Genomic DNA, 24960 nt, shown 5'->3' with positions numbered 1-24960 from the left:
GGCAGCTCAGCTCCTACCTTGGTGGAGAGTAGCCGTGTCAGGTAGATCTCTGGAAGAACCTTCTTCCTATGGCTCTGTCTGTGGGACTTCTTATGTTCCACTGATTCATCAGTTGGGAGAACCTGGTCCCAGATAAAGCAGATAAACAAGTTTAGAGCACTATTCCCTGAAAGTGTCACTAAATTTTACTTTCAGCAAAGAATTTCAACCGCATATAAAATTCAATTAAAAAGCAGTTACTGCTTTATAAACACACCCTTATATGGCTTTAAAAAAGTGATCCATAACACTCAGTTTTTATGACGTTTGTTTCTCCTGTGCTCTTTATTGCCTCTCTCATCCTAGATGAAGGAAATGAACCCATTCATCTTCCTTTGCACGCTGGCCTGCTTGCCCCCCAGGTTGGGCTGCACCTCGGGCTCCCAGCAGCAGTGCACATGGCTTCTGCAGAAACCAGCTTTGCTTGGATTTGGATTTGAAAAAGCACAGTATATAGGAATGCTGGCTTTTTCAAAACGAAAATGAATATTCCACTGGTTAGGTCAGTGAATTACTCTCTATAATGACAAAGCAAGCAACTGACATCCATCTTGGCATTGTTTCACATGTGAACAGTTGGTTTCCCATCCCTTCTCCCTCCTTGCTCTGCATGTGTGTGTGTGTGCATTTGTGCTTCTACTTGAGCATGGAAATGCTTGCAGAGAAAAAAAAGCCCCAAACCAGGCTATAAAAGATTGTTATTGTCCATAACACCTTTTTTCATAACAGCTTTTAGCAGCACTTAGCACTTGGCACTTCCAGCACGGTGCAGCAGCAGGAACCCACGGAGCTGCTCAGCCCAGGAAGCAGGCAGGATGCCAGGAGCTCCCAGCAGGTGACAGCCGAGGTGTCACAGACACCACCACTGACTCTGTGCCTGCCGTGCCACGCTCTGACCTCGCCCCTGAGCTCTCTGTGGCTGCAGCAGCTCCATCAGACACAGCAATTTCTCTGCCATCCTGGTAATTCTTTATCATGTCCCTCAGTTTATCTACATATAAAGCTTATCTACAGATCACCTTTCTGTGCCTCTTTGAACCCTGCTGAAGAGAACTAATGAGCCCTGATGCAGCTTGTTCATCACATCTGGCACTACAGCCCACAGACATAATTTAATATCAGCAGCCCCCACATGCAGCCAACACCCCTGCAGCCAGGAGAGGGATACTTACCAAGTGGAAGTACTTTTCAGTGTCCAAATCCTTCACTGTGAAGAAGAGAGACACGGTGGCTCAGTCAGGGGGGCCCAAACTGAAATCCATCTCAACCGGTAACCTCCATGTCAAGAGGCATCTGAACCCCAAGAATACCAACACCAACCTGGCATTCTCAACCACAAGTGATCTCAGCATTTCTCCTTGTTTTGGGGTTGTTTATTGCATTATCGGGCTCATGGCAAGTAGCCTAGGAGGTACTTTAGGGCGGACCTGAGGTCTCCCAAGGGATGTTTTAAGACAGACTCAAGAGGGCACGAGAGCAGGGTGAGCGCAGGGGCACTCCTGCACCGTGAGGCCCTGCTGTGCCCTGCTGTGCCCCACACTCCCAGGGTTATTCCGAGCCTCAGCATCAGGGCAGCTCAGTCCCAGGCAGCTCCTTGCCACAGCAGACAAAGGACTCCTGGAGAGCCAGGCTCTCTGGAGCGGCCTGGAAACAGGGTTTGAAATTCCATGTTTAATGTGGAGTTTTGTTTCACTTGGTTTGTTTTCACTCTGCACAGCCTGAAACCTAGAAATGCACTGGCAAGGGACTGAATATACATAACAGGGAGGAAGAGGACTTTTTCAACCAATTGATTTCAGATTCTTCCTTTTTCTCACTCTGTCAGCACAGATTGGATGCCAGCTCCCAGTGAGGGTGAGATGGAAGGTGCAAACACCTTGAGGGCTGGGAGAGCACCCACACCCCATGAGGCAGAGGGAGGAGATTGGATAGCACATATTTAGAGCCACCGCATCCACAACACCCAGGAACTGGGGCTGGCAGTGTCTTCCAGCATCCCCAGCCAGAGACAACCCTCTGACAATGCAAGCATTCCTGCCCAGTCATCATCAGCAGGGACGAGGAGTGAGATGTTACCTCTGCTCAACGTGGTGTCCTTCTTGTCTGTCAAGCTCATGGCCAGGGATGCCCCTTCAGGGATCTGTGGAGGAAGGGAAGAGCATGTATTGATTATAGGGGCCTTATCAGTGCCTCCCTGGTCCTGTGGACATCCCAGGAGCTGGGGGATACTGGTGCAGTCATAGTTCTGCCACAAACATCCCCTGAACATGCCCTGCCCTGCCCCTGCCCCGCATTGTGTGGAAAGGGAATTTTCAATACAATTACAAGATAGTGAGGTTCTCAAACCTGATGGGAACTGGGCAAATACATGTATCTAAGGTACACTTTTGGATGTGGACAGCAGGTAATTTGAAAAGGAAGGAGAGTTTGGCTGTGCAGGTGCTGGTTTGCCATTCCCCAATGCTCGGGGGCACTGTGCCAGCAGCACGGCTGCTGCCCTGATAACCATGCCAATGAGCACTCAGCTCCACTTCTGTTTTCCAGGCACAGCTACACACCAGGGAGGATTACGCTTCCAGGTATACCAGGGAATATGAAAATCGTTAAGTATTTCTGGTTTCATTTAATTTTAAAAGAAAAAGAGTCAAGAAAACAATCTGATTCACCATGTTTCCTCCTATTTTCGGCCTCACTTCCTCGATGGTGTCCCCAGTCCCTGTTCTCAGGGCAGGCACTGACAGTTGTAGCTGCAATTTCAGCAGGAGTGTGGATCAAGATAGTGATACTAATCAGCCAGGCTGGTGGCCCTTGGGAATAAGAGCTTTTTCCCCCCTCTTTCTGTTGTCAGTAATAACTTGTTTTGCATGAAGAGTGTTAATTAGTTTCTGTGTGTTGCAATATTAACGAGATTCTCGCCAGGGCAGATGTCTATTCCCTGGAAGCTCTCATGGAGCTATGGCAACCTATCTGCTTGTTCCTGATGATCCCGTTTTGGAGGGGAACCGCAGCTCGCCCTGGAGGCCAGGCAGGCTCTGAGGAGCTGGGGCTCCCCTGAGGTGTTGCAGCTTTACCTTGTAATGTGCTAATGTGTTGAGTTTCTTCCTGCCGTCCTCCACCACCGAGGTGTCATCGAGGTCCCGCAGGATGTAGCTGTCAGTGCTGGTGGCGAACCACTCTGAACACAGAGAGGGGAGAAGTGAGACCCCAGCCCGAAGGAGGAAGAGGCCAGGGGGTCTGGGACTGAATGGCTGCCCTGATGTCTGCCCTCCTGTCCATGCTGCTTCACCCACTGCTCTGACTGGCACCAACAGCCGCTCCACAATTTCAGGTGCTTCACCTATTTTACAGACTGGCTGCTCTCATGCCCCTGGTCCTTACCGAGGTCAACGTCTTCCACCCTTGGCCACTGGGAGTAGGGGACGTTCTTGCAGAAGGCCTCCAGAATTTTCTCTTTCACTTGACTCAGTGTGTCTGTGTCCATGGCTCTGACACTCAGGGAGTCCATCCCACAGCCTTGGAAGGAGACGTTGAGGTTCTGCAGGGAGAGGCTGTGTTAGGAACAGCCTGCCCGGTTCTGCTGGCTCCCAGGAATGCTTGGGAGCTGTGGTGTCTGCACAGCTCTGGCTGGTACACCCTGGGCCCTGTGCTGATGGAAATCAGGCTGAACTAATGTGGGCATCAATGCTTTACAGCATGAGACGCACTGGTTTACAGCCCCAGGGCTGAGGGCTCTGTTGACCAAACTGGGAGAACACAGGGAGCAACACAACAGCCCCCTCTCATGTAGTCTTGGAAATGGGGTTTGACCACCACAAGGCAGGAGGAAGGGTCAGCCCCCATTACCAGCCATGTTCACAGTTGCTTGGCTCCAGCTGGTGACTAATGGGACCACCAAAGCTCATTGCTCAGCCTCTGCTTGATGCAACAGGCCAAGCTCCACTGCTTAAACCAGCTCTAAGCCTGCTACAGGACAGGTCTGCTGCAGTGCCCAGAGCCCTTGAGAGCTCCTAGACAGTGGGACAGGCAGCTGTGAGAGCCTACAGGCTGCCACAGACCAGGGAAGAACAGCTACTGCCTCAGTTGCAGCCCAAAGCTGCAGGGCAAGGAGAGCAGCTCTATAAGAAACCCTCTCCTCTTTTTGTCTGGGTGCTTCCTCCTCTCACCAGCTCTGCAGTTCTAAATGCTGTGAGCATGGCATGTCCCTCTCACCCCAGCTCAGGAGAAGCCCCGGCACGTGGCTACTCACCCTTGGCTTTGCCTCTATGTTCTCCCTCAGCAGCCACTCTTCATTGAGGGTGTACCTGGCCTTCCCTGTAATGGCATCGATGGAACCCTTGTTAATCTGCTGTTTGATGGCACAGATCAGCAGGAAGAAGGGCTCTCCAACTGTCTCCTGGGGAAAGGAAAGGAGATCAAGTCAGCAAACAGGACCTGGTGGTGACAGGTCCACCAGCAGCGCGGCAGGGACAGGCTCTGTGAGGCCAGTGAAGGTACCTCTGCACACCAGGCAGCAGGACTAGCACACCCCAGGTGCTGCAAACACCTGTGGGGCCACTGCCTCCCAGCCCCCACTTGCCTCTGAGGCTGCTCAGAAGTTTTCAGACTTGTGGCAACATGACAGCGCAGATGGGGAAGAGGACACAACAGCCAACAACAGCCGCAGGCCGTTTTTGGGGATGCTGTAGCTGTCAGCATCAACATACCCCATCCAAGCTCTGCAAGCAAGCACTGGAGCTGTGGAATGCCACCGATGGGCTGTGCCAGCCTGTGCTGTCTTGGGACAGAGCTGGGGTGCTGCTCAGAAGGCAGGGGCATATGCAGGGACGTGCACACATGACATTCAGCAAAATGCAAATGTGCATTAATTTACATGTGAATTACACAGGAACAGAATCTAGCATACTGTGCTACAGAGATGCTTCCTGCAATCTGACAGGGAGCAGACTGTACAACATGCTGCACTCAGCAGGACAAGATAGGGCTGATGTGCACAAAAATCCAAGAACAGAGATATTTGGGTACCCAGCTTTCTCATGAACGTGTTGGGTGAACCCCTCATTGCACTGAACTCCATGGGAGTGAGCCCACAGCCTGGGCCTGTGGCCCTGGGAACCCACGTTCATACTTCTCATACCACAGCAGAGCCTTCATCACAGCAAAACACAGGATCAGGGTCAACAAGCTGTTCCCATGTGACAGCAAGTAAACACACCATTTAACTCCTTACATTCATCAAACCTAAGTTCATGGGAGAGAGGTGAACTGTGGCACTCCTGTAGCAGGAACGGAAAATATAACAGGGAGCATCTATTTCTGATGTGATTCAGCTACGCAGTTTAATGCCAAATTTCTGAGCCACTTCTGCCTGCTGCACTGATGTGCAAGGGAAATATAAGCTATTTTCTTCAAGAACTTTTCAGTGTTAGAGTACATCCCATTCTCCCTAATGTTCACGTTCAATTTCCTTCCAATGAGGCAAGTGCAAATTCTGCAAATTATGTATTCTGAGCCTCCCCCCTGCACACACAGGCCTGCCATCTGAGAGCCTGCTCAAGACAACACATACCCCACAGTTTGGATATTTCTCAGCTAGGAACTGCTAAATCCTGTTCAATCTGCTTCTTAATTAAAACTTGGTGATTCTTTTATTCTAATTGCCCTATAAAATTGCTAATTGCTAAAGCAATTAGTTTGATGTCAATTTGGATGCGCTGCATTTGGCGCGGTTGATGATAGGGTGATACAGCAGGGCTGTCAGTGGGCACACGCCGTCTGTGCCAGCAGGGCACTCACTTCCTTGTCAAGGGTAACTTCATGAATACTGGGAAGCTCCCTGGGTCTGCTGCAGGGGTCTAATGATTCCTGCAATGCTCCTGTGAGCAGGCAGCACAAAATGGGCTCAGAGCAGGGCTGTGTGTGCCGGAATGCAGGAAGACATGGCTTTCAGAATGTAGAAGAAAGTGTGGAGTCAGGAAGTGGAGAAGCTGTGGATTGCAAAGAGTGAAGAATGTGCAGAAGACACAAAGAGTTAATTTTGGAGAGAAAGGCAGAAGCAAGATATAGCAAGGGGACAACACTGACATGGATACCTCCTCGGGCTGCAGTACCACTGCCCTCATACTGCAAATTGCAAGAAACCACTGGCTGGCCCTGCACACGGGGTCATCAGCCTCTGACACTGGCCATGCTACCAACAGGAACCCTGTTTATGTCACATGTGAGCAGGGGAAATCCTGAGGCTAAATTCAGAGCTGGGCTCTGGAGCCTTCCCATCCCTGCCATAGGCAGCTCCAGCCACAGGGAGACTGCAGTGTCTCCAAAAACATTAAAAAAGGGTGAGTCCTACTGATATGGGAGCTCTTACGGGCTGCACAGGTCAGGGCTGACCCTGCGGCACCTTGCTGCTCCCACGAGGCTGCCCTGGCAGCGCTGGAGCACGTTGGGGGTCCCTGCAGCCACTGCAGCGTGCAGGGGCAGGACGTGGCCCAGGCCAGCCCCAGGGGACACAGCGACAGCGCTCCACTGGCGAGATGCTATTTCTGTTTGGCTTTTTGGCTTTCAGGTTCAGAACTGTGGGATGTTATGGAAATCTGCTAAAGTGCTAATCAGACAGTGAATTTTAAAGCGGGGAAAGAAGGGCTGGCAGGCAGGGACTAGAGATAAAATGGCAAACTTGTGAAACCTCCAGCATTGTTCAGAAAACTCATCTGGAATGGAATCAAAACTGTCTTTGGACTTGGCTAGTTAGGAGAAAGGAAGTTTAACCAGAAGAGATCAGTGCTGATTCAGGACAAAAAAATACTTAAAAAAACACAGTCTGGGGCCTTTTTTTCCTCCTATTGTGAATGTATTTTAATGAGACTTCATTTTCGTTTTTGACTGAACTGTTATGGGCCCTTAAAGCCACCCAGGGCACTGAAATAACTGCAGTAATGGAAAGCACAGTTCAGGCTGGCAGGACTTGAACTGTTCCACGCACACGGAGCGTGGGAGGGCTTCGTTTTTATATGCTTGGGAAAACAAAAAGGTTTAGAACACAGACTAGATTCACATGCTGCTGCCCTATTAACACAACTCTGACAAGTTATTATAGATGTCCCCCCAGGAACACACTACAGCCATTTCCAAAATGTTTTGGTGAGCCTAGGGTGGGAACAGCACAGAAAACAGCTGCTTATCCCAAGCGCCTGCTAATTTTGGGACAATTATCTGTATTCTGTGAAGAACCAAACCTCCATCCCACATGCAAAATTGGGTAAGCTTAGACCCAGACATAAAAGCTGAATTCCAGAACCCTACTCTTCCTTTAACTCCCCAACCCTGCTAGGAGCCAGGCACAATGGTACCACGGTAGCTCATGGAGAAGGCTTTCTTTTAAAGCTTTTTCCACCAAAACTGTAGCACAAAGTAGAGATGTGGACCATTTCATCTACGATTCTCACCCAGTTCTGCAGAAACAGAGCTCTGCATTGATTGTGCAAGCACTGCAAGTTACCTCTGAGCCCCCGTGCCTCGCAGCAAGCCCCTGCCAGCTCATCCCAACCTCCCACACACTGACCCAGCCCCTGCCCGTGGACTCCGTCGCCTTCAGGTGCCCTCCACATGTGCAGGCCACGAATGCCTGTGGCCAGCAGCTCTTTCCCAGCTGAAGACAGCTCCTTCAAATCATTTTCCCCCAAAACACAAATGGACGGGCTGTTAGGCAGAGCATTAATGCGAAACAAATGTTTTGAGCATGTAGCGTTGACTTACAAGGGAAAATACAAGCACTTGGAATTTTTCCACTGCACAACGGCGGGGACTTTCACAGCAGCTGTTTCAAATAGACATTGTGATTAATGGGGATAATTCAGGAATGAAAACCAGGCCCATCATCACATGTCTGACAGAGCAGAGCTACAGGCAGGCAGGCAAGCCTTCTTTTTAACAAAGATATGCCTCTCCGAAGGCAGCAGAGTTTGATCCTTAGGAACACAAGGCACATGGGAGGCCTTTGGCTATCACTGCCATTTAAATCACAGCCCTGAGCTGACACCAGCCATGTGGAAGGAGGTGCTGTCTGTTCCACCACAGTAGCTCCATCCTCATTTGTGTGGTGGGGAAGATGCCAGCTCTGCTGATCTGGATCAAACTCCTGTCCCTTTGCACAGCTGGGCTTGTGTCACCTGGGACAAATTTTCTCTCCAGACATTCCTGTCTGATCAATTATTTTCCCTTTTTGTATTTCAGGAACAGCTCAGTGTCACCTCTGATCTCACCCTTACTGTGGAGCATGTGAGATATCAGAGTCTCCTGGAAATCAACTTCACTGTGCATTTGCTTTCAGAGACGGGAAAGAGGCTGCAGCAATGCTCTGCACTGCCATGGCTTCAGGCTGGACACGGGAGGCCTGGAGGGGATGGAAAACCCAGTGCATAGCCTTAGCCCCTGCCAGGAACCTGTTGCAGGTGGCTGGAAATGCACATTCAGCCAGCAGCCCAACATTTCTGCAAAGAACCCAGTCACCTCACAGGACCTCACAGTCCTGCTCCACCATACCCTGTTCTCATCCTCCCTCTGTGGGCCAGGGGGAAGCCAGTTCACAGCTCTCAGCTCTCAGCTCTCAGCAGCACTGCCCAGCCCTGGGGATGGCCACAGCCCCCAGCCCCAGACCAGCCTGCAGGAATGGGCAGTGGTGATGTGTGTGGAGCTCCTCACCATTAGTGAGCCGTGTAATGTGCTCAAGCCTTCAGGCCCACGTGATAAGGCTCCACTTTCCTCTTTTTCTTTTTTCCCTGAGAAAGCCTTCTTGCACAATGTCCATTTTTAGCACAAGCTGGAGCTGGATCAGATGTCTCACATGTGGTCTCCCCTCCCCAAAAGGGAATATCAGCATTTTTTTTTCTCCAGTGGTTAACTACAGGCACAAAATCTGAAGATTGAAAAACTTACTAATTTCCCCTTTTCTATCCTTACAGGCTGGATAGCTAGGCTACACTGGCACAGGCATCCTCATCCAGTTCTGTAACTCTTCTTTTATTAGACTGGCTAACTGTGTTGGCTAGAATGAAAAATTATGAATTACAAAACCACTGGCTTTAGGACAAAAAGTGGCCCTCTGGGATCAGAAGACATCACAATATGTATGAAGACAATATAGAACTGCTTCTGTGTTCTGTGGAACACTTTGGGAAAAGAGATTTTTTTCAAAGGATTTTTCAAGGCTCTTCCCGTGGGTATAATGGGGTATCCTCCAATTAACTGCTGTGGAATCAATTAAGTTATTGCTCAATTCATCTGGGGAATTCCAAACAGAACTGGCAAATGTTGGAGATAAAGCACTGAGCAGATGGACTGCTGATGGCTCTGAGATGCCAAACATTTTCCTGCTCATTACCAAGAGAAGACCATCAGCCTTCTGGGACAGACACCCCACCCCTCCTGCTTGGATTTATGCAGAACCACGAGGATGTCTCTGCACAAGAGGCCCCACACCCCAGTGGGCACCGACACAGAGCAGCCCCTGCCACAGTGCCCTCGGCCCTTCTGAGCCTCCTGGCTCCCGAGACACACACGCTGACTGGTCAGCACGGCTGTGCCAGCTGGTCACAGAAACAACACATAACCAGCTGGACCCCAAAACCTCCAGCCATTCTGGTTATTTTTCAGCTCCCCTATGGCTCTCCTCAACCACAGTGAAAATGCTGATCCATGCTCTGGCCTGCCAGACTAAGCTCACCAAAATCCTGGGCAGAACTGGAGAAGCAATTGAACTCCAGGTTGCTTTCCTACACCTGAATCATTCAGTTTGCCAACTGTTAGTGACAATTTGAGTGGCACTGCTGGCAAGTGTCAGGTCCTAGGCTATCTTCTGCATCCCTCATCCCTGCTGCACACAGAGGTGACCCTGCACCCACCACAGCAGGGACTGGTTCTCTTACTCTGAGGTAGCTGTACATGCAGATGGACATCCAGTTGGTGAGCATCTTCTCCACCACAGATTCTGTCCTCCTCAGCATAAGCTTGGGGTTTTTGGAAGCTGAAGCATCTATTAGATCCACCAAGAGGTCCTTCATGATGCTGGTGTAATACTCCAGTTTCCCATGCAATGCAATAGTAAGCAGGGAGGCCAGGTTACACCTGAAACACAGAATGATACAGGACTCAAGCCCCAGTCCAACGAGACTGAACTGCTGACTGGCACTAAAATACCCAACACACAAAGGCAGTTTTCATGAGCCTCCTTAATGGTGTTAGTAGTTCCAACCCTCATTCAGTAATGCAAGGCCTTGGGTCAGCTTGCACACTCTTACTGGTAAGCCAAATGAGTGAGTGCTCTTCAGGGTTTATGGCCATCCATCTTTAACAGAAATGTGTAGGCAAGTGTGACTCAACCATCCACTGAAACACAGAGATCCAGACCCTGCTGGATTGCTTTGGGTTAGGAATAAATTAGTCTCCTCCAGCTGCCAAGTCTTTGGTTCTGAAGCTTATACCTGTCTCTGACAGCAAAGTCCTTCTGTTGCTCAAGAGCATGGACAAATACGATAAGAAAGTGCTTGTTGTTGAGTAAGGTGGAGAACAGAGAAATTCCTTCTTCCATGTTGGGTCTGCAGTTCTCAGGGATCTGAAGAAAAATTTAGAAAGCAGACTAAGAAAACCCTGCTTGTTGTTTTCCTCCACATTTTATCCCTCCTGATGGCGGGGATGCCCCTACTGAGCACAGACATACTAAGCAGAAGAGCCCCTCCTCCCTCTACCTGACACAGCCAGCAGCTTTGCTGGCAAGGAGCCCCAGCTAGGGCAGTGGCAGTGGCCATTCCATTCTGTCCCGCACTCCTGAGGATACCAGGAGCACTGTGGCCAGTTTGGGGCTCCCCACTATGAGACAGATGGAGCAAGTGCAGCTGAGGGCTAACAAAACAATTAGTGGGTGTACAAGGAGAGGCGAAGAGGGCTGGGTTTGGCCAGCTTTCAGAAGCTCTACAGGGAGACCTTACTGCAGCCTCAGGGTTACAGAGCCAGGGAGGATTCCAGGCCAATGCTTCATCATGCAAAAGCATATTCACAGATCTGCCTTCTTCAGCCGGCCAAAGCTGATCCAGTGCTGGTCTGTGTTAATGGTTAGCAACACCCAAAAGTGTTTGTTCTGTCAGTGGGTTACTCACCTTCCACTCCCCCACCAGGAGTGGGTGTGTTTCCTGGACCTGGGAGCCCACCTGTGAGCTGAGCTGCTGGGATGGCAGGATGTAGCACTCCTCGTAGAGAGAGGAACACTGGAACCAAGCACAGTGTTAGGGGAGGGCACCTGTGTGCTGTGCACCTCAGGGGAATAAGATGGGGAGGCAGGTCACTGGGACTAAAGCCACCCATTCCAAAGACATGCACGGGGCTATGTTTCAAGGCTTATGTAGCCTTGAAACACTTTGCAAGAGCCTCCTGAATGAGCAAACACCACAAGGATGGGGGGAGGCAGACGTCTGCTCAGACACAGGGCTGTGAGGGCAGGGAGACTGCAAATAGAGTAATGTGACAGCTAGAAAACTCCCAGAAGAGAAAGCTTTACAGAAGACTATATCAAAATAGAGGAGTTCTGGTGTTTCAACATATGTAACTTTTAAAACAGATGGGGAAAATGTTTAAATCTCTAGCATTCATATACCAGCCTGAATCTTAAAGCCTCCAGTGTGCAGGGATATGGAGACTGGGTAACTGAAAAACCTGAGTAATAGCTACTAATGAAACACTCTGCAGTCATAAATCATCGTCTCAGTCCTCAGCACTGACACACAACTGCCTCGAGGGTGAAATACAGCCGCAGTGAAGGGCGCACAGCCACACAGCGGAGCAGCCGGCGACGGGAATGACGGCACCAGCACGGCTGCTGCAGCTTTGGTAAAGGACTCCAGGCAGGCAGACTGGGACTGGCTGCCCAAGGGACATCTTACTGGGAGCACCACGCACCCAGCCTTGGACAGGGAGGAAGGGAGAGACAGAGACAGCCAAAGAATTCCTGAGGACTGGCTGAACTGCTGGGAATGCTTGGGGGAACCCTGCATGGGACTAAAAGCCCCTCTCCTGATTGCCAATTCACCCTTGAGCCACCCTTCAGCCTCTGCTGAATGGAGTGGGGTGACACTGGAGCCCTTGAGGAGGAGACCCCAGCACTCTGCTTGTGTGAGAGCTCTTTCAGAGGAGGTGTGCAATGGCCCCAAAGAGGCAAGCCAGAGCAACTCCTGGAACAGTTGCCGCCAGCTTCTGTCATGTGCAAGCAAGCCCAATCTTGTATGACACCCTAGGAGGTGCGGCTCCACTTTTGATGATAATTAAGGCTGAAATATGTGACAAGTAAATACATAACAGTGGAATGATTTTGTGACACTGTAAAAGCCCTTTAGCAGAGCCCTAAACTGGGTGGGACATATCTGGGAGCAATGAGGTGCCCGTGACACGTGCTGTCTCCTTACTTTGGGGAAGAATGTCCTGGTGACAAAGTGCTTGTATTCCAGGAAGGGGATCCCCTGGCTGCGGTTTAGCTCCTTGGTCAGGTCTGTCATGTCTGTCTGCAGCTCTGCAAAACCTTATACAAAGAGACCCACAGATGGTGAGAGCCCAGTCCTCCACCAGCTGAGAGAGGCTGGCACTGGAAAGCACAGTACATCTCATCTCTGTCCCCTCACGCCATCCCTTACGGGGGCTGAAGGCATGTTTTCTCTGAGCAGCACATTCCCATCGGGTTTAACCATCAGACTGCATATTTTGCCCCAGCTTGACAGAACATTCTCTTCCCCAGCAGCCCCAGTGCCCTCAGGAGAGGACGTCAGCCGATGTGGTGGGATCATGGACTGTGGGGTGGGGGGTGCCAACACCTGGAATGCTTCTCCCATTGCTTTATGACGAGCATGCTGCAGTTTCTGTTGCACCCAAGAGGAAAGCACACTGAAGGTTAGCATGACCTTCAAGTAACCCTCTGGCACAGCCAAGGGCCATTAACCCCAGGTAGAGAAGCTGGTGGCACTGGAGATCAGTGGCTTGCCCAAGCCAGGCAGCAGGACAGTGACATGGCCACACTTCCCAGCCACTCAGCCTCATTCCCAAACCCTGTCAAAACTCACAGGCAATCACAGAAATTCTCCTACAAATAGTTCTATAAACTTCTGCACAGCACAAGGTGCTTCAAGCCTGCTAACCCAACATCCTGCTCCTAGCCATGGCTCCTTGGCACCCAGACAGGGACTTACCTTTGCGGATTTCCTCCCGGATCTGTGACTCCATCTCCTCCATCTGGAGCAGGGTTTTCTGCCAGTAGCGCTCAGCTCTGCGGCTCTTTGTGCAGAATACAAAGAGAGCTGGAAGAGAGGAAGAGAACAAGCCTTTTCGACCCAGGCTTGGGAGCAGCTGCAGCTGGGATCAGAGCAGTTCTCTCTGACACAAGTGCAGAAAGCTAAACTCAGAGCTGGTTTCACACCTACAACCAGACTGGTCAGGCAGTTGTCGATTGTCTGTAAATAAGTAGTACCAGCTGGAATTTAATGATTGTGCTGTAACTGTCATCTTCAATTTAGGTCTGGGCTGTCTGTATTCATCTTAACTCTATATTAATGTGTTCCAGCTGATTAATGAATACAGAATTGAGGACGTTTACCACCTGTATTACAGTGTTCATATCTGACAGTCTTCCCATGCCTCCAGAAATATGTTTCTAATGATGGGTGATGCATCTAGTAAATGGGGTGCATTAGAGCCTTTATTAAAAATAAATAAAATCTTTACTCTAAAGCTCTCATTTGCTGTGAACTGGCAGATTTCTTGCTCCACAGTCATTCTGGGCATGTGATGAGCAGGGACCCTAGCCCAAGGACAAAGGTGTGCAGCATGGCTTCCAGCCAGCTACATACACTGTTTCAGATCTGCAGCTAAGGATGCTGGCTCTGCTCTTCCTACTCAGTCAGGCACCTGTCACTGCTTGTTCCTGATGACAGGATCTGTGCCTAAGGGCGCCTTTAGAATGGTCTGGGACAATCATGCCTGTGACCAAAAGAAGTTTCTCACATCCTTCTTTATTTTGTATTAGAGTAATTATTAAGTATTTGGGGAATAAGTTTATAAATATCACGGGTTCAATGAACAGAGTTGAGCTGTGGATTCAGCCAGGAAAAGCTCTGTGCTGCAGGGAGCTGTGGTCCTGGTACTAGCGGTGTGCCATACCTGCTGCACCCAGACTAGCTTCAGGTACTGCACAACTGCAGCACTCAGAGTTCATGCCTCCACATGCAGAGAGAAAAGCCTTGCCACAGCCTGGAAAGATGCTGTTCTTTCCCTTACCTACAACAGAGAGCACCAGCAGGATGCTGCAGATAACGATGGAGACAATGATCGCAGTCTCTCCTCCCCCAAGGTGCAGCATGGCAATTGTGTAGTTGAACTTTCCAACTTGGATCTGAGGAAGGAGAAGGAGGCAGGAGAAGCAGGAGCTGAGCAGCAGGTTGCCAAAGGGCTGGGAGCGGGGAGGACACAGGGCAGCCCTCAGCAGACCCTCACCCGAGGGCTCGGTGAGCGAGCTGGCACAGCTCCCAGGCTCGGAGGGAGGGAGGCTGGGCTGTGCCGGTCACTGCCAGAGCCCGGGCACTCTGTGCCTCCAGGGAGCCCAATTCCCTTCCTGTGCTCTGGGGAATGCCAAGACCACACCCAGCAGGCTCTGGTGCTGCACTGGTGCCCATCCCAGTGCCAGCACAGGGCTCTGGTGGCAGAACTGCCAGCCCCATGGCCCCACTGCATCTGCCCCAGAAGAGGCAGCCCTTTCCTAGAGAGCCCATGGCACTGCACAAGGCCGCCTGTGCTGCTCTTACTAGAAAATCACTTCCACTAATCAGCTTCTTTATGGCTCTGAACAGCCTTTGGAGCCCTGCTGCATTCGCTCTTCTCCTTCAAAATCAGAACAGCTCCCACCCAGAAGAAGTAGGGTTAAGAAACTTTAAAGTCCTCGAAATACAAATAAACTAAGGGAATAAAAATAAATGAGACCATAGACGAGTAATGATCTTGTGCCTAAAGCAGTGAAAGGGGTGTCAGAAGCTGCTGGCTCTGCTCCCAGCCCATACTTCTTGTGACAACAAGCACAAACCACTAGAGCTCAGTCCTTGGGTCTCCTGATCTCCAGAAGAGAAGAGGCCAGCACACATCACAGGCTGGCAAGTTACTGGGTGCCGTTCACAAACAGCTCTTTGGGCCCTTGGGATGAAAGGATTCCACAGTATCATCTGATAAGAAAAACTCATGACCACACAAGGCATTCACTTCTGGAAATGTGAGTTTCACTTCTCACAAGGAACAAGAAGCGAGAGAAACTTGAGAAAAAAATCCTTGAAATTACGTAGGGAAGAGCTCCAATAATCTTACAATTTTGATTAATCATTTGATTAATCATTTGATTAATCAAAATTAATCTTGATTTCCTGTGTCATGGAACACCTCTGGGAAAGGTGCCCACTGGGGTGAAATTCCAGCAGCTATGCCACTGGACCAAGGCCATCCCACAAGCAGGATCTTCCCACCACCTCCACCACCAGACACACAGCTCCATCCTGAGGGAAATCCAGCCCTAGCTCTAGGAGCACTGGTGAGGGCATGGCTGCTGCCAGTGGAAGGCTCCAGACATGGAGAGCTTCGGTCTCTACCCTGGCTCGTTGTCCAAGAGCCATGGTGCTGGACAGGGACAGGAGCCACAGCACTGCAAGAGCACCTGGGCAGGTTTACTCAGCAGCCTCACAGCCACATGCCCAGACTCAGGATCTCCACTTTCTCCCTCCGAAATGTTGCAATGAGGCAGCTCCTTTATGTGTTTTGAGTCTTTTTTCCCTCACCAGCTCAGCCTTTTGCATTTTTCAGAGAAAAAAATCCCTCAGCTGCTGTTTAATTCAATGTTTAAACTGCTTGGTCATAAACAAAGACAGGCCTGAATGTCTTGACAAGTCTCTCTTATGTAGCTGGACAGCCCTACTCAACACTGAGTGTGACCCAGGCAAGGCCCCTGCACCAAAGCCATTTCTCATGTGTGATAAAGCAGCAGCCACTCGTGGAATGGCTGGCAGGCAAGGGCCCCAGCCACGCCTGTAGGTTTAGTAGGGGTGCACAGGTATGAATATAAGCAGATTAATTATCTGCACTTTCATTGCTAGTGCACTCTGAACACCCCTGTGATATTTAGGGCTGGGTATCACTCTCCTGCTTCCTGGGGACTTGCCATGATTGGTTAATGTCACACCAAGACTAGCAAACTCAAAAATTCCTTTTCTTCCACAAAGGGATTCCCCTGTTTCTCAGTTCTTACAAAAAAAAAAAAAAATTACCCTGTTTAAAATTCCTGTTAAGATGACTCAAGAAATTCTGTTACTTCTGCATTTCCATGTTTCCAGTTTGCAACAGAATTTCATACACCTCAGATTGCTGCCAGTAAACTGGGCAATCCTGTCAGTGAATTGGTAGTGCATTGTGCCTTTCTCCTGGGCAGCCCAGATCCTGAGCTCGCAGCTCCCTCCAGCTCTCCCTGCCCTCCCTGCCCATGCCTCAGGCTCCCATCCATCCCCTGCCAACACAGGACTGCGAGAGGGTGGCGGGGTGTCCCACGGAGGTGGAGGCATTTTCCCTCCAGATACAAGGAGCCACAGTCACATCCCTGCATGACCATGGGCTGTGTATGATGTGAGGGAAACTGAGGCAAGCACAGCAGTTCAGTCCAGCCCTCTGGAAAACAGGACAGGAACAAAGTGTGGTGCATTTGGAGACACAAAGAGAAACGGCAGCCCTGAACACTGAACTCTGCAGCGAGGAAGCAGCAGGCTTTGGAAGCCCTCAGTGCTGCTCTGACCCTCCCGGTCATGCTGCAGGGACCCAGCAGGGACAGCTTGGGGAAGGCTGGGCTCTCATGGCCACTCTAGCCCTTCTGCTGGTGGGAGCAGAGCCGGTGGCTTAAAGCTGTAAGGAAATCCCCAAACATATCTCATGAGGAGCAGGAAATCAGTGCAGGTGACAAAACCTCTCATGCCCAAGACCTCAGTGTGCCTTCCAGAGCTGACCAGCCTCCCCTGGGGCACAGCGCTGGAGCTCCACGGGCAGCTGCCAGTGCCACGGCTTGGAGCAGCCCTCAGCCCGGCCCCTGCATCCTGCTGACCACTGCCCTGCGACAGCACGGCGTGCTTTGGCCACTCTTCCTCTGTGCAGCCTCCTGCAGGGTCAGCAGTGGGTGAGCCTGGGCTGGGCAGGCGCTGCACGAGTGGGGTGTGCAGCAGGACCTGTGTGCCCACACAGCTCCACACTCAGCACAACTCACACTCAGCACAGCTCACACTCAGCACAGCTCCGCACTCAGCACAGCTCACACTCAGCACAGCTCTGCACTCACTGGGACCCCTGTGCCTGCACAGCTCCACACTCAGCACAGCTCCGCACTCAGCACAGCTCACACTCAGCACAGCTCACACTCAGCACAGCTCCACACTCAGCACAGCTCACACTCAGCACAGCTCTGCACTCAGCACAGCTCCGCACTCAGCACAGCTCCGCACTCACTGGGACCCCTGTGCCTGCACAGCTCCGCACTCAGCACAGCTCACACTCAGCACAGCTCACACTCAGCACAGCTCACACTCAGCACAGCTCCGCACTCAGCACAGCTCACACTCAGCACAGCTCCGCACTCAGCACAGCTCCGCACTCAGCACAGCTCCGCACTCAGCACAGCTCTGCACTCACTGGGACCCCTGTGCCTGCACAGCTCCGCACTCGGCACAGCTCACACTCAGCACAGCTCACACTCAGCACAGCTCACACTCAGCACAGCTCCGCACTCAGCACAGCTCCGCACTCAGCACAGCTCCGCACTCAGCACAGCTCACACTCAGCACAGCTCTGCACTCACTGGGACCCCTGTGCCTGCACAGCTCCGCACTCGGCACAGCTCACACTCAGCACAGCTCACACTCAGCACAGCTCCGCACTCAGCACAGCTCCACACTCAGCACAGCTCACACTCAGCACAGCTCACACTCAGCACAGCTCTGCACTCACTGGGACCCCTGTGCCCGCACAGCTCCGCACTCACCGTCACCGGCAGCTGCCTCTCCGAGGAGCTCAGCGACTCATTGATGGAGCAGTGGATGACTTTGTCTGAAACAATCTGGATCTCACACGAGATCAGGCCGATTTTCACCTGGTATTCATTGCTTTCCAGGCCCAGGCTGTCAGGCTCTTTCTAAAGGCAGAAAAAAAATCAGGATGTCAGGCTGCAGCATAGCAGTTGGAATTGCAATCGATCTTTCTGCTTTACTTTCCATATTCCCTGCTGTTTTGCAGACCTGGGAAGACACTCCCTCACCAAGGACATTTTTCCAGGACTCCACAGGAAAGCCAAAACCAGGCCATTCCCCATTTTCCTGTTTCCCATTCTTCACTCAGCATGGGGCATAGGATGAACAAGCCCTTCATGGAACCTGGAAAAATCTGCTTTTGATCGGACCTGCTGTGCATGGAAGATAAGGATGTAAGCACCCATCTGGGAGTGGGGAAGGATATACAACGGAGGGGACAGCCAGGAGATGCGCCTGCAAAGCCTGAGAAAGGGGGAGCACATTTCTGGAGCATGCTGCAAACCATTAGGATATCCTGCAGCAAACAATGGCCTTTGAATTACTAGTGCTCATTGTCTAGGCCAATCAGCTTCTGCACCCCAACTTCCTTGTGAGCTGAGCTGAATTCAGTAGCCGAAAGAGAAGAATGAATGATCTCTTTCTGCAGGAATAAACACCTATTGTCAGGCCCTTCTGCAGCACCTGCCTGGTTTCAGGCCAGGGCATTCTAGTTCTTTTCCACATGTCCAATATTTCATTTAACCCCTTGCTACAGCACCCTCCCCAGGCAGCTCTCTGGCATCATGTATCAGAAGGTATCCCCACACCAGGCTGCATCTCCTGGGGCAGAGAGATGCAGAAGCTGCAGGCTGAGCCAAAATCACCTGCTCCTGCCTCCCCAGTTCCACCCACCCCCTTCTCTGTGCTGTGGACAGTCCCTGTGCTGGTACTTGGGACTGAGGAGCTGCCCAGGGTGGAGATGGCAGCACCCAGAGAGAAGCAGAGCTGTAACCACCACCCTCTTACATGTATGACCAGAGTTAAGGGCTCGCCAGGATGGTGCTTGATCCACTTCTCCTTCTTGGCTGTGGAGAACTGGGGGTCAGCGTAGTAGCCCAGGCTGAACTTGCTGATGTGCGAGGCCTCCTCGGAGTACATCTCCTCGTCCAGGGCCGAGCGCTCGTCAGAGTAGAGGCGCCCGTTGAGGTAGAAATCCACAGGGGCTGGCTTGCTCCCCACAGTGAGGTTGGAGGCAGCTGGAGAGGGGCAGGTGATGGCCGTGTCAGTGTGCACCTTACAGCGCTGAAAGCAGGAGTGTGAGCAGGTCAGAGCCCCGCACCACGAGTGCTCCAGCCCATCCTGAGGCTGAGGCCCCAGCTGCACAGCTTCTGGCAGCAGGCACGCAGCCCTGCTGCAGCACCGGGCTGTGCCTGGCCAGGACACCCACCGTGTGCTCTCTGCCGATGCCACGGACAGCCATGGACACGTTCTGCACCAGCCCAAAACCTCTTCCTTCCAGGGTGATGATCCTGCCCCCGCTTTGAGAAGGGAAGAAAGAGAGGGTGACTGCAGAGGACAGTGTAGCAGTGGGATGTGAGGGCTGCATCTTCCTCCTGTCATTTTCTCAGAGGTGTTTCCAAGCCTCCTGAGCAGAAAATGTGACCCAACAGCCAAAGTCTTCTTCCTACTTACAGCAGAAGTAGGAAGCTACCTACACAGCTACCACAATATCATGGAAGAAAGGAAGGAAGGAAGGAAGGAAGGAGGAGTAGATGTTCTGGTGGAAAGTGGGGAGCCTCTTCCAGCATCAGTGAGCTGTTCCCCTTACTCCCACTGTCCAGAAGAGCAGCCTCTGCATGCCAGGGTATGCAGCAGGCATCCTGGCCACTGGTCATGTAAGTGACCTGTGAAGTGATGGCCAGGACACATCCCCTGCCCTTGCCCCTGCCCCTGCCCTGCCCTGCAGCAACCCACACAGATCTGTGAGACTTGGAGAGGGAAACGTCCCTCATTCTGCATCTTCCAGGAGCTTGTGATTTAGATCAAAATGTGAAAATCGCTGTGTTTTGAATCTGCTTGGGGGGAATGCAACACATGGGCTTCTCACTGTGCAGTCAACTAACAAGAATAATGAGCAGCCCCAATGTGCACAAGGCAGAGCAGCAGCTGGAGAATCATCACCACTCATCTGCACCCTAGATCAACCTTCCCTGTATCACATTTGACGTGTTTGGAGTATTTGCCAGGGAACAGGCAACTCGCAAGTCCTGTTATCTGAAGAGCACTCCAGGCACAGTGACTTTGGGCACGAGGCCCCAGGGTTCTCTGAAGCCTGGGGATATCACTAGGAAGTTATGATCCAAGTTTCTCACTAGCCTGTCATATCTACAGACTAATGTACAACTTTTGCATTGGTTTAAGTTTCGATTATATGGATTATTTTATCCATATCCAGCTAAATTTTTACACAAGTTACTAGCACCTCATGCTCTGAAATTTGGGAACGGCTCTAAGTGCCAGGGAAGCAGACTAAGGTGACTGAGAAATACCCCAGTGGTTTCCTTTGTGACTACAGAAAGGACATTCTTCCCTTGTCTCTTTTTAGACACTGCTCTCGCCACTCAGCAGTTGGAAGCCTGCGAGGGGCTGTGCCTGGCTGAGTCAAGGCTCTGCCTTTCCCCTAACATTCCCGTAGCCTGCAGCCTTGGCATTGTGCTGGGAACAGAGAGGCAGCTTTGTTCCAAGAGGGTCAGGCCACCAGAGCCTGCTCATGCTCGGCCCTGGGCGTGCTGCTTCAGCGATGTCCTGCAGCACAGCTGCTGGCCTCCCAGATTTCCTAGTCAGCCCTGGGGTTTTCAGGCTCCACAGGTGAAGAGGGTGGTATTTCACCACTGTATTCAAAGGAACAGAAGTCTGAGAACTCCACGGAGATGTGAAACTAAAAGCAACACACTTTAAAAATTAAATACTGTGACCTCGGGGAAGGTTGAAATCCAAAATTACAAATCTCATCCTCCAGCAGTTTTACTGCCAAGAAAAGTCCTCAGGGTCTCATAGAGCCCCCACCTGGGCCTCCCCAACGCACTCACCAGGTGTGCACAATATAGTTATCAAGGCTGACATTTTTCCACTCATAAATGCATCAAAACAAGCTATGGACAGTCCTGGTGTATGAGACCTCTTCTACTCCTGTGCTGGGGTTATCCTGGAGCATCCCAAGAGCAAGATAAGGCACCCTCTACACCCATCCAGCCCAGGGCTGAGAAGCCCCTCTCTCCTGGCAGGACCCTCTCCCCACCCTCTCCCACCTGGAGCTGACCCGCTCTTTCACGGGCTGTCTCAGCTAGGCAGGATCTCACCTGATCTGGCTCTTTTTGGGGTTGATGTCTGATATAACTGGGTTCTTCTCATACTTGAAAGTGATGTTGTGGCTGGCACAAGACTTGTTCTCGAACTGCACGCAGACTGGCACAGCTGTGGTGAGCTCCACGGCGGGCATGGTGCAGGTGATGGTGCTGTCGGTGCGGCTGCGTGAGGACAGGCAGGGTGAGCTGCAGGGAGCCACGGGCTGGAGTCTGGCCTGAGCAGCCCTGGCAGGCGGGTGGCAGCCACAGATGACACGGAGCTCCCAGCCACATGCCAGCCAGCTGCTCCTCCAGGCCCGCTGGCGGGCAGCTCAGCTGGCAGCAGCCGGCGCTGGGCCCGTCCCCAGCACACGGAGGGGAAGGGCAGGCAGGGGGATGCCATGCCAGCATGTCGTGGTGCCCCCCATCAAAACCCTCACTCTGCCTGACTTCTTGGGGGACAACACCAACCTTCCTAATGCTTTGGCTCTCGTCACTACTCCAGTGCCAGCCCCCAGCCCTGCTCCCACCTGAGTTCCGTGCACTGCTTGGAGGAGTTGATGAGGACACGGAGCTCTGAGCCAACATCCAGCCTGCTGCCTCTGATGGTCACTCTTGTTCCTCCTGCCTTTGGGCCATTCTGAGGAGCTATGGACTGCACCACGGGAAGCTAAAAACAAAGGGGAAATCTGTTTTCTAGCCTGGTAAATCTGCAGCTAGATATTCCACACTGTACATGGGAATTGATTCAGAACTTTGAGTAAGTGTCCAGCACTGTGAGGCTCAAACAGCAGCACAGCAGAAGCTTTTGCTGGCAATGTTTCAGAAAAAGAGAAGTTATACAAACGCTAAGGAGTAAGAGCATATAAAACCTCTGTGACTCTCAGTGGTCCCTAAATACTGTCTGTAAATGAAACATGGGGCCAAACAGGAGCCCAGAATCCCACCATTCCCTTCAGATTTCCAGCAGGAGGTCCAGAGCCAGCAACAGCACAAGGCCCATCAATAAAAGGAAATTTCTCACTCATTACCACCCTCACCATCTCAGCCCTTCCAGATCCATGTCCTCCAAAATGCAAGGATAATGTTAAAGCCCCACTGGAGGATGGCCTTGAGATCAGTAAAATGGCCACCTGGGTTTAGATAACTGAATATCAGACCCCTGCTAAGGAAGCTTGAAATCTGCATCTCTTCAGACAACAGGAACTGAGGAGGAAGTTACTTTGCCTCTTGCCATTTGCAGCTTAAATTAGCATGTATGTTATCTGTGTTTGCAGCCCCTGGAAATCTTCCTGAGATTCATGAGCTGGAGGCTTTGATAACTCAGGTGGTGCTGAGCCCACTTGTCTGCTCACAGGCACCCCAGGAGAGGCTGCTGGCAGCATCCCTGCTCCATTCGAGCAGGACAGCCAGGGCAGAGCAAATCATGATCTCCAGAGCCTTCCATAGGGCACTGGTGACTCCCTCTCAGACAGACCCACGGGGGCTGGCCCTGCTCACCCCCAGCCCATCCCTCGCTCGTGCAGAGCAGACCCTCACAGGCGGGCAGTGGGGTGCAGGCTGAGCCTGCTGTTAATGCCTTGCCCGGCAGTCTCTGCCACACAAACCCTTGCATTAACATCTACCCTGGCCCTTGTCCTGCACTCAGATGGCTTCAGTCCTCTACTGCCGTTTCCACTGTCAGTCTGATCGTCACCTATTTCCACTGGATCTGTTTTGCTAACTTCTATTTCTCTGTCTGCAGGCAGCTGTCTCCTGGCCTTGGCCCTTAACCCACATATTCATAAGTGCAGCTACAGCATCAGCAGAGGGGATTATTCCTGTTCCCCAAAGCCCTTCCCCTTAGCCAGAGCCAGGGGCTGCTGCTCTTGGTGCACTGCCAGCACCAATCACCTCCATTGCAGCTTTGGCAAATCCAGCTCATCCATAGCCTGCTGTAATGTCCTGAAGAAACCTCTCCCTCCTCCTCAGCACAATTACAGCTGAATTTTTCTCTTCTAGCATGTTTAATAGGGACTTTGAGAGATGTAGCACACAAACAATATCTGGTATTTCATGAAGTGCCATCTTTGGGAGGGCAGTTCTGAAAGGCTTTTAAATTTTTCCACGTAAATTGTACCAGTGCTCAAGCTCAGGTCTCACCAAGACCAGCCTTTTCATTACACAATGACATGGGGTTGGCTTCAGTCTAATCCCTACACATTACTTCATGCAAAAACGAATACAATCTCTGCAGCAAAAAATCAGTTCTAAACAATGTGAGTTTATGGAATGTAACTTACACAGCACAAAGGGGCTTCACAAGTCTCAAAAAATTTCACTGGTTGCAACAACACTTCAGCAAAAGAGGCAGAAGAAAATGGAGTTCCTTTTTCTAGCAGGAGAATTGTCAATAGAGCTGGGATGAGACAGACCCCTGCAGGAGCTGAGTCTGGGAGCGTGGCTGTGCTGCCAGCATCCTGCTGAGGTCCTGCCACACCCCACACAGGTAACCACAGGTGAGGTGACACCTCAGCAGCTCCTTAAGGACCCCAACATGTAGTTGTAGATCCTGTTTCTCAGCCAGCTGGGGAAGGTGTGGGGAGCTGCACACCCACTTTAAGGGGCACAGGAATCACCAAAGGAACACTCAGGAGACAGCCACTCACCACGTAGGAGTACCGTTCCCTGGACCTCCCTTCCCGGCTCACATTAACCGTGACCACATCCGAAAACGCCTCCGGAGCCTCTCCAGTCTGGCACACGACTCTGTGGATGGATGAGGTAGGTGGCAGCAGTGCCAGGGGCGAGGGGCAGCAGCAGCCGGGCTCTGCTGGGACAGGCATGGGCCGGGGACATGCAGGGGTCAGGGTCCCTCCGCCGCAGCTCCCCACTCACGTCTCGGAGACGACGTATCTGTCGGGCAGCGGGGCGCAGAGCACGCCGCCCACGCGGACGGCGCCCAGGATGTCGCTGAAGCGGCGGCCCAGGTTCCTCCCGCGGACGGTGAGCAGCGTGCCCCCCTCCAGAGGCCCGCGCAGCGGCTCGATCTGCAGCACCAAGGGGCAGGTCATAAAGTCAGAGCATCACAGGACCCCACAATAGTTTGGGTTGGAAGAGACCTCAAAGATCATCTATGATTCATGCCATTGGCAGGGACACCTCCCACTAGACCAGGTCAGGGAGAACCAGGAGCTTCTGCCCTTCATCCCTGAGCCCTGTGAAGCAGACAGAATCACTCCTCACACTCCTGCTTGCCCAACACCAGGATCTCCTTGCTCCGGCTCAGAAGAGAAACCATCACACTTCTCTGCTGTGTTGGGCAGTAGGGTTTAGGCAAGGACCACTTCAGCTGCAAACACATCTGGTAAGAAACATGCTTTTTTTCCACACACCAGTTCTGAACCCACTCCTACACCACCAGTTTCACCTGACAGCTTCTGCCCTCAGCGCTGTGAGGGGACAGAGTACTGGTCACAACGACATCCCAGCGC

The 24960-nt window shown here is 51.8% G+C and overlaps 1 protein-coding gene across 4 annotated transcripts in view; it reads right to left on the bottom strand.

The window, feature by feature from the left end:
- The window catches only part of PLXND1 (plexin D1), a 69441-nt gene that overhangs the window by 9599 nt on the left and 34882 nt on the right, over positions 1-24960 (bottom strand). For all 4 annotated transcript variants that reach the window (XR_014958085.1, XM_077786200.2, XM_085590231.1 and 1 more), the window contains 19 exons: positions 24365-24516; positions 24136-24235; positions 22018-22157; positions 21503-21670; positions 19591-19681; positions 19170-19445; positions 18119-18268; positions 14344-14458; positions 13260-13367; positions 12486-12598; positions 11187-11294; positions 10515-10645; positions 9960-10158; positions 4286-4432; positions 3418-3574; positions 3111-3214; positions 2116-2179; positions 1212-1246; positions 18-122 (listed from right to left, as the gene is read on the bottom strand). Coding sequence is in view for 3 of the 4 variants with exons in the window: in XM_077786200.2 (XP_077642326.2) it covers positions 18-122; positions 1212-1246; positions 2116-2179; positions 3111-3214; positions 3418-3574; positions 4286-4432; positions 9960-10158; positions 10515-10645; positions 11187-11294; positions 12486-12598; positions 13260-13367; positions 14344-14458; positions 18119-18268; positions 19170-19445; positions 19591-19681; positions 21503-21670; positions 22018-22157; positions 24136-24235; positions 24365-24516 (2463 nt within the window). In the remaining variant the exon portion in view is untranslated. The remainder of the gene's footprint in view (positions 1-17; positions 123-1211; positions 1247-2115; positions 2180-3110; positions 3215-3417; positions 3575-4285; positions 4433-9959; positions 10159-10514; positions 10646-11186; positions 11295-12485; positions 12599-13259; positions 13368-14343; positions 14459-18118; positions 18269-19169; positions 19446-19590; positions 19682-21502; positions 21671-22017; positions 22158-24135; positions 24236-24364; positions 24517-24960) is intronic.

Source organism: Lonchura striata, chromosome 12, assembly GCF_050655825.1.
Source record: "Lonchura striata isolate lonStrDom1 chromosome 12, ASM5065582v1, whole genome shotgun sequence".
NCBI classification, from domain to species: Eukaryota; Metazoa; Chordata; class Aves; order Passeriformes; family Estrildidae; genus Lonchura; species Lonchura striata.
This window is presented reverse-complemented; position numbering and strand designations above follow the sequence as displayed.